The sequence below is a fragment of the Sinocyclocheilus anshuiensis genome, unplaced genomic scaffold (genome assembly GCF_001515605.1).
Source record: "Sinocyclocheilus anshuiensis isolate Anshui unplaced genomic scaffold, SAMN03320099.WGS_v1.1 scaffold659, whole genome shotgun sequence".
In the NCBI taxonomy this organism is placed as follows: domain Eukaryota; kingdom Metazoa; phylum Chordata; class Actinopteri; order Cypriniformes; family Cyprinidae; genus Sinocyclocheilus; species Sinocyclocheilus anshuiensis.
In genome coordinates this window covers 1,618,528-1,628,575 of record NW_015549698.1, presented here as the reverse complement: position 1 = coordinate 1,628,575, position 10,048 = coordinate 1,618,528, and the positions used below count along the sequence as shown (strand labels likewise).

General features: G+C 39.7%; 1 protein-coding gene across 1 annotated transcript in view; it reads right to left on the bottom strand.

Moving 5' to 3' along the window:
• Positions 1–10,048, bottom strand: part of LOC107660539 (laminin subunit alpha-2-like) — a 244,459-nt gene that overhangs the window by 39,432 nt on the left and 194,979 nt on the right. The window contains 8 exon segments of the mRNA XM_016449859.1: positions 68–118; positions 121–183; positions 340–442; positions 2,518–2,656; positions 3,412–3,572; positions 3,647–3,763; positions 3,837–4,047; positions 7,537–7,699. Coding sequence (XP_016305345.1) covers positions 68–118; positions 121–183; positions 340–442; positions 2,518–2,656; positions 3,412–3,572; positions 3,647–3,763; positions 3,837–4,047; positions 7,537–7,699 — 1,008 coding nt within the window.

Sequence of the window (10,048 nt, the reverse complement as noted above, 5' to 3'; positions counted from 1 at the left end):
CACACACACACACACACACTCGCACACGCACACGCACACGCACACTCACACGCACACGCACACGCACCATCAGGAATGGCGTTGAGTTTCTCCATTGTGTCGTTCAGGCCTTTCTGTAGTCTTTGTTCTTTTTGTTGGCTCCTTTCAGTCTGAACTGAAGAACACCCAGATTGTCTCCATTTTCTGAAAAAAGAAAGAACAAAAAGACATGGGAAAAAGAATAAGGTTTCTCTCGGGAAGATTTGTGAGAAGCCGCAGGACGGTATTAATTCTGCTGAGGACGGAAATCTGATGTGGTTCCCTTTCGATACCTCACTCGTACTGCGTCTTGCTTAAGACGCATATGGGAAAAAGCCTTTTCTTTGGCCTCGTTCCACAGACGGTGACTCTTCTGAACCGAACCCTTGGCCTGGTCTTTCAGAGATCCTTTGGGTCCAGAGGCCTACAGACAGGACATTACACACACATCAGAGCGGGTGCCACTCATGCTTCAGATGACACAAAACCTGCTGCTAAGGACTAGATGGTACTATAGGAGGGACATGTTTTAAACATTTGTGTTTTATGCAATACATAAATGCAATACAATGCAAGATAAAGGACTGTCATTTTTAAATGTGTATATATGACCCTGGACCACAAAACCAGTCATAAGGTTCAATTTTTCGAAATTAAGTTTCGAAAAATGTGAAAAATTTAGAGAAATCTGGAATCTGAGGGTGCAAAAAAATCAAAATATTGAGAAAATCTCCTTTAAAGTTCTTCTTAGCAATGCATATTACTAATCAAAAATTAAGTTTTGATATATTTACAGTAGGAAATTTACAAAATATTTTCATGGAACATGATCTTTACTTAATGTCCTAATGATTTTTGGCATAAAAGAGAAATGGATAATTTTGACCCATACAATGTATTTTTGGCTATTGCTACAAATATACCCCAGCGACCTACGACTGCTTTTGTGCTCCAGGGTCACATATGTGCCACAGATTTAATTCAAAACCTTGAAGATTTTTAAAATCTATTTGAAAGAAGTCTCTTCTGCTCTCCAAGGCTGCATTTATTTGTTCAAAAATACAATAAAAACTGTAATATTATGAAATATTATTACTATTTAAAACAGCTGTTCTCTCTATGAATATCTGTTAAACTGTAATTTATTTTTGTGATGCGCAGCTGAATTTTCAGCATCATTACTCCTGTCTTCAGTGTCACATGATCTTCAGAAATCATTCTAATATACTGATTTGCTGCTCAAGAAACATTTCTGATTATTATCAAGTAATAGAAAGTCACAAAAACAATGGTCCTAAATGTGTGGCGATAAACAAAAATGATATTCAATATGAAATTTAACAGAAATGTTGTTGAATGTGATACGATCAGTGTGCTCTTGTCATGTATGTCCATGCTGAGAGAGGGAGAGAGGATTGAAAGCTCATTTTTAGTATTGTTGCATATTGTCAGGTTTGACACTCTTGTGTGAAGCACCCTTGTTCAGTTTTAACCTTTTGCCCCACCGGTTCTGCGTCAGACGTGAGAGGATAGTGAAAGAGGGTGAACGACAGGAGCGAGGGATGATAACAGCAGAACAGGAGGAAAGCTTTGATCTCTGAAGCAGGACAAATGGAAATGAACTGAAGAGCTTTAACACGAGCTGCCTGAGGTGTGGAGTGAAGCGCAGCATCTCTAGACATTACAGACGAGCTCCTGACACAAAGCGCCACTCCTATGTAATAGGTTTAATAATTATTATTAAAGTAACTGATTACACTTGATTACTTTTATTAATTCCTAACAAATGTTTTCAACTGTTAATCATTTTGAAACATTTAAAGCAGGCAGGGTTAACCTTACAGCAGTACTCAACATTGATTACTGCCAGACTTTCAAAATCCACTTGAATTAAGATAATAATAGTTTAATTTTAAAGCACAGCCACCACAAAATCAGACGTTAGCACACCTTTAACTTTGAGATTGTTCTGATTTTTGGCATCAGAATAGCATCACTTTACTAAACAGCTTTTAAATGGCAGGAGGCATCGTGCACATCAAAAACAGGCAAAGCAACAAATAAATATTATTCAAAATATCCTAGCTATTTACAGAAAATATTCAGATGTAATCCTCTTTGTATACCACTAACATTTTCATAAGTAACTGTAATGTAATTACGCATTTTTTCTCTGTAACTGTAACGGATTACAGTTACAATTATTTTGTAATTAAATTACATAACGCCGTTACATCCCCAACACTATACTGTATAACGTGTCCCTGCATTTCCCTGTTTGCCATTGGCTGGGATATGAACTCTTGCAATATCTTGCAATAATTTCGTTTTTGTGACTTTTCTGCTTCAACACAAAAAGACATGAGTTGAAAAGGTTTGCATGTACTGCAAGTAAAAAAAAACAACCGAATGTAAATTAGCTGCTGCCCACGTTGAGCACTTCACATCAGTCACTGATGCAGACAGGAGACCCTCCTGATTGTGTGTGTGTTTCCTCACCAGCTGTAGAGCACCAATGCTGGTTTTCTTTGCCTCTTTGGCCACTTTATCGGCCTCATCAATGTAGTTCTTGATGTTGGTGTAAGCGTTGAAAGCAGCGGTGGCATTGAAGGACAGGTTCTTTGCCTCAGCTAGAATGCTACAGAAGTCAAAGTTCAGAATTCAGATCAGTGAGAGAAGACAAATTAAATCAACCGAGGCTCACTGGAAAAACGTGCCTGTGTGGTCACATTTCCACAAACTGATACTACATCGCTTCTGCACATTTCGTGACAGCTTTGAAATGAAATGTCCAGTGAGAGTGGCACTGAAAGCACATTCTATCCGAAATAGATGAATGCAAATCTGGCAGTGTTTTATTACATTGGTTGTTGTACGTATAAATAAAGTAGCACCTACACTAAACCCTACACTGACCCTAACCAACAGTTTTAACAAAAGCATGCAGAAGCAACCATGCCATTTTATCTGGTTTCTGCAAGTGTTTGAGCTCTTTTATTGTGACCTGTGTTTCACAGGTATCTGAGTGCTTCACATCACAAGTGCAATGCTGTACCGGGTGCGCTACTGAGCAAGTTTACCATGTCAGAAAAGCTACACAAAGAGCTGGTTATGTGATGCAAATGAAAAAGAAAAAAATTATTACATTTCACAACTCGTGCACTATGGTAAAAGTATTTTGATCTCACAACATAGTACTGTGCAAAAAACCATGCAAAAAAAGTCTACATTAATCAATAATCTGCCCCTTGTAATCATGATTTGTTCGAAAAGGAATAACAGTTGTTGGTGTTTTATTGCCTCTAGTGTTAATTTGAGCTGGAAACTGCACTAAACACTCACTTTACACACACAGACACAGACACACTCACACTCACACTCACACTCACACACCTGTCGAGTATGGCAGCAGAATCGTTGAGCTGGCCGGCGTGGTCCTCCGCTCTCAGCAGCAGATCAGGGATGGAGTCGTCCAGACCGCGACCCAACCGCGCCACCTTAAAATCCAACTTATCCTGCAGGGGGCCCAGCTCTCTGGCCATCTCCTCCAGCTCCTGCAGACGCCAGTCAGTAAGCCACGGCTCTGAGGATAAGTTATTGTTTAGTAACGTTCCTGCAAGAAACTGACCTCTTTGCCCCGGTTGATGCTGTCTGAGAGAGCGTTAGCTTCGTCCAGCATCTTCTCTCCTTCCGCCAAAATTCCCTCCATTTCCTTTTTCTGTTCACCGGCCACATCCCTCTTTCCCTGCTCAAACATAACAAAACGCTTTAGATACGACTCAGAGTGTTTTATACATTAAGTTTGTGTAAGTGTGCACCTGCAGACGGTCGAGGTTCAGTTGGTTGTTAACAGCCAGTCCCTCGGCCTGTTTGGTTTTGTTGTGCGCGTCCCTCAGCAGATCCTGAGCTTCGTTCAGTTTCTGCCTGTAATCGCCCATTTTATCACTGACCTCCTTCTTCAGGTCCTCTGTGGCCTGGTGTGGATCTCCAAACAAACGCTTCACTCTAGCCAAAAGAGCCTCTGCGGCACTATAAAGATAATGAGAGAGAGCGAGTGCTCCTTATCTGTGACTCGTGACATAAGAAAACCCTTTAAGAGACCAAAGCAAAGCAGAATGACCAACTACACTAGCATTCAAATGTTTGGGATCAGTGAGATTTTGGCTTTTATTCAGCAAGGATGCATTAGATTGATCAAAAGTCAAAGTAAAGACATTTAATGTCACAAAAGTAAATGCTGTTCTTTTGAACTTTCTGTTCATCAAAGAATCCTGAAAAATAAAATGTTTCACCGTTTTCATAAAAAAAATATTTCAGTTTTCTACACTGATAATAATCAGAAATGTTTCTTGAGCAGCAAATCAGTATATTAGAATGATTTCTGAAGGATCATGTGACACTGAAGACTGGAGTAATGATGCTGAAAATTCAGCTGCGCATCACAGAAATAAATTACATTTGAACAGATATTCACATACTGTAGAAAACAGCTATTTGAAACATTACTACATTACTGTTTTTAATGTATTTCTGATCAATTAAATGCAGCCTTGGTAAGCATTAAAATAATTCTTTCAAAAACAAAAATCATACTGACCTCAAATGTTTGTGCAGTAGTGTATGAGACTTACAGTATATGGTGACTGACAGATTGAGGCCACCCACTTTCACTTTGTGTGTTCCGACACATGGGTGAATAAATCACAACATGAGTGATGAATTTATGTTTTTGCACACACTATTCCTTCATATATAAATTCCTACAACCCTGAATGAAGATGTTACAATCAGAGCTGAATACTGTATTTTGTAGGACATCTTTTGTCTTTTACTAAAAGACAGGGAATCTCTGAGGAGACATCAAATATGTACATGCTTCAGCGCTGCGCTCAAACTGAATCCACTTGTAAACCACCTAATGAAGTGGAACGGGCAGCTCTTAAACGGGTTCTGTGTGCTCCAGCTTTACTCGAGCACTGACTCATTCCCTCTGTCTTCCTCTAGGTGTCTCTCTCTGTTCTCTCATGGCCGTACAGAGGCTGGAATCCATTACAGAAGTCATTTGATTAGGCTGGAATAATATTCCTCCCCTGCCCAACCTCGGTCAACTTTTAATTAGTTCATTAAGATTTTACATAAGAAAGAGAAACTTTCTTAATTTGAGCTGTGATTCAATGATTCACAAAATACTACCGAGAAACATAATGCCACCAAAACAATTATTCCAACCTGTGAGCTTGAATGGCGTCCTCACCGCTGCATAGCTCTATGTGCTCTGTATGAAGAAGGTTTGTTGTGGTACTCAGACTGAGCAACATTCATGTGATCTTTACTTATGAACAGTACGCTGCATTAAAACACTTTGCAACAAATCCCAACACTGTCTGTTATGAGAGCTTAATATTCACCTGTGTCCCGCATTTTAAGCACAACCTCAAAGCTGCATGATTTTTCCATTATAGAGTGCAACAGTCTGTATAAACTCCATTCATTTTCTCCATAGGGAAATTTTTAATGATAACTTATAAACATTGCTAATCGATGGAATACGCTTGCGTTGAAAACATCAACCCACATTATTTTAACTTTTTAAATTTTTTTTTATATTCCTATTTAACAGCTGAGTTTATGGTGAAAACCTACATTAGCCATGATGCTGTACCGAAAAATCCACCAATCAACCAGTTCCAACCAGCTGCAGTGAACAAAAGATCTCTTCAGCTCCACCCACAATGATATAATCAAGTCAACCTCACTATGCTGTCATAAAACGTACATATTTGTATACATATGCATATTTTCATGTTACTATAGATACAACCAACAACTAAATAAATAAATAATTATCCATTATTTTGAAAACTTGCTTCCTGGGATTGTAGTTCCCTATCTGTCGGTCACTACGAGTTATGTCGTGATCAACATTATGGGGATTCACTTGGGAGCCCCAATCATCTCTGACTTTAAGAGAAAATGCCAATGAAATTTGGCTAGTGGATTTTGCATACCTGAGCCACTCCCCGTGCATACGGGTATAAATAGGTGACAGGTGCATCCACTCTTCAGATTTTTGCTTCGGAGCCAAGTGGATGAAAGTGTTGATCTCCACAAAGCCATTCATCATCTGTCTGGAAGCTGTTCTGGTTGGCGTCACGGTGCGAACAGCAGTGTCCCTGTCTGCAGCTGGATTCAGTCGAGCTTCAGTTCCTGTCTGCTAAGACAGCGCTCCTGACCGCGCTCACGTCCATCAAGAGGGTCGGGGACCTCCAAGCATTTTCGGTGAGCGAAGAGTGTCTTGTGTTCGGGCCGGCCTACTCTCACATTGTCCTGAGACCCCGGCCTGGGTACGTGGCCAAGGTTCCCACCACTCCCTTCCGAGATCAGGTGGTGAACCTGCAAGCACTGCCCTCGGAGGAGGCAGATCCAGCCCTTGCGTTGCTGTGTCCCGTAAGAGCACTGCACATATACGTGGACCGCACCCGGAGCTTTGGAAGCTCTGAGCAGCTCTTTGTCTGCTATGGAGGTCAGCAGAACGGGAAGGCTGGCCCAGTGAGGTTGGCCCACTGGATAGTGGATGCCATCGCCTTGGTGTACCAATCCCAAGGCATGGCGGGAAGAGCTGGCCGGTGTCATGCTTGCTGGTTCCTGCGGATACCAAGGTCAGCGAATTTGCGCTGGGGCTGTGGGAAGGTTATGACCTTTGCATAGCGTTTGTCTGACACGCGGCCGCTTGCCAACATTGGCTACGTCATGGGGTTGTGACGGGGTACAGGTTGTTATGCTTTCCAGGGCCCCATAATGTCGATCACGACATAACTCGTAGTGACCGACAGATAGGGAACGTCTCGGTTACGTACGTAACCCTCGTTCCCTGATGGAGGGAACAGAGACATTATATCCGCTTGCCACAACCTTGAACCATCGCTGGCGGCCAGGGACAAGTTCTCGGCTCCTCAGCGTAAAACCTGAAGAGTGGATGCACCTGTCGCCTATTTATACCCGTATGCACGGGGAGTGGCTCAGGTATGCAAAATCCACTAGCCAAATTTCATTGGCGTTTTCTCTTAAAGACTCATGACATAACGTCTCCGTTCCCTCCATCAGGGAACGAGGGTTACGTACGTAACAGAGACGTTGTTTCCCTCACTAAAGCTGTGAAGTACACAGTCTTATATCTTTGTATTTTTGTCCGATTTTTGCTTCAAATCAAAATGAGCAATTTAGTCATTCAGCTTGTAACTGGTTGCTTGGGTTCATGGCATATAACTCTTTAAAGGGATAGTTCACCTTCAGTTGGTCCCCACTGACTTGCATAGTGTTTTTTTTCCATACTATGGAAATCAGTGGGGAACTGAAGGTGAACTTTAACGAAAACCCCTATGGGAAAAATGAATGGGTAAAATACTTCCTGGAACCAATGCCACTGAAAAAGTGGGCAGCACAAACATCCAGGACATAATCTGGTTATTAAAGTGACATAATCTGGACTGCAGTGTGAACACGTTGTGTGTGTTTTACCCCAGTTCTTCGTCAGCGATGTTTTTCTTGCCGGAGAGCTGGCGTTTGCGTAGTTCTGCGAGCATTGTTTGGATTTCATCATTCATCTCGTTCACGCTCTTCTCAGGAGCCCCGTCCCTCGAGCCCAGAGTTGCGTTCAGCTCACGCGCTTTGTCCCTTAAAGCTGGACAACACACACACACACACACAGACACACACACACACACAATACACCACACACACACACAGAGTCACATTTGCTTTAATGTGATCAGCAGAAATTTTACATACACACACAATGCACAAAAATACTGTAATTGTAAATACATTTACTAATGTGAACAGACCACCTATGAATCTCATTCTCATAAAATTATGAATGACACGTACAGGGGACAATATATACACAGAACACATGTAACTTTCCCTTATTTCTTTTCGCCTCCATCTCATAGGTGTGACCTGCTTCAGTTTGCTTCAAAGAAGTTCAAATTTGACTCAGCAGAGTTAAGGTTCTTTAATCAAATTAAATTAGATTCTGAAACTCCAATCAATTCAAACGGGCGAGTGAAATAAAAGAGCGAGCAAACTTCTCTGCATATTCTAATTTAAATAAAAATCATTAAATTGAGATGAAAATGAGCTATAATTACATGCGTTTGTGAAATTCTTCGAGAGTTCAAACGCAAACAGTCGATTGACTACAAAGAGCGCAGTATATACCTGCCAAGTGAGCCGAGCTGGAAATAATTGCATAGCGAGTTTCAAACGCAGCTCAGGTCTTTGGGGTGGTCAGAATCATTTGATTCCTCCTCGTTTAGCGTGTGAGAGAGGATGAGAGACGAGGCAGTTTACTGGAGCAGGGAGCTCACGCACAGAATGGATAATGAAGCTCTTCCACTCCACGCTGACTGATGTCTGCTCTCCTCCACTTCTGCTAGAAGCTTTTTGGAAGCGGTTTTTGGCCAGTTATCAAAATCCAGAGGACCAAAGTGCAATATGTTGGCTCTAAGTGCCAAACACGTATCCAAGAAAATAAGTTACCACTTTTTTATGTATTTATGGTTTTAATCTGCTTGCATTCGGTGGGAGAGACGACTCCATCTGGTGTGAGAACTCCTCTCAGGTATCAACTACATTTGGATTACAGGTGTTCGGGGAATTAAGATTTTGATTTGTCCACAGAAACTCATAATCAGATTTTTTTTTTAAATGTGTGACTGATAAATATAATGATTAAGAATACACATGCAGGACAAAACATCACAGATATGTGCAATGCTGCAAAATATATCTGTGCTGCACAAACATATTACAAACATACGCACAGGGCATAAATCTAACATTTTAAAACACCTGTAAATGGCCTGTGACTTGAGAATATTAACTCGCCATACATATTTCGGTTACACTTTATTTTACGTTACAGTGCAATTAGACATTTAAATAATGAGTAATATTAATGAACTACGTGTACTTATTATATGGGTAGGGTTTGGCTTAGGGTTACTTGCATGTAATTATACTGTACATAATTTATTGTCATTATGATAGTAAGTACATGTAACGTATAACAATGACACTGTAAAATACGTGTTACGATATTTTTGTACCAGCCATGAAACTGTATGCGCATTATTTCAATAAAAAACAAACATTTCTTTGCCATTTTTATTATTTTTGTAATCTTTTTTTTTATTTATTATTATTATTATTATTATTATTAAATTAAATTAAATTATAATAAATAACTAAATATTAATACTAATATTTATATAATATTAATACTAATATTTATAACAATACTAATATTTATGGTCGTTTTTTCGTTGCTTTTAAATGATAAACCATAGAGCTTTTATTTAGGCAGAAAGCTGCAGAGAAACTTCTCTTTTGAAAGGCTTTTCTTTTGTGAACAACAGATTTATTATCATTCTCATTACACTCTCGTTTTCAAATGCACAGAAAAAGTTCAAGAGCCAAAATGGAAAAATATATGGAAATACAGCATACAACGATATATATTTAGACAGAACCCAAGCTTCTTCTCGTACGACACTATTATCGATGCTTGTTCAGCTTTTATTGGCAGATCAGAGCAGAGATGCTATAATTTATCACTTTTATTAAGATCCCAAGAGATTATTTTTAAATGTTAACTTCTTTTTATCCAAAACAGCATTTTAAAAATGCTGCGCTCAAGGCACTGAAAAACAGCAAGAAGAATCAAATAGCCTGAGCATATTTATACAGAAAACAGTCTAGATGGACACAAGAAGGCAAATGCTGTTTGGAGTCATTTTGGAGTCATATGAGTCCCTGAATCTGGTCATAATGAATGAAGTCAGTTCATGGTTGACCTGAATCACCATTGAAATAAATTGTTGTGAATACTGAAAACTATTGTCTTGAATTTGAGTTTGTTTCATAATTTATGATTTTTACTGTTCTCTTTAATAATGTGAAGCTGATTTGAAACTGAATCTGCATTGTATAAAGTGCTACACAAATAAATGCGACTTGACTTAACTAC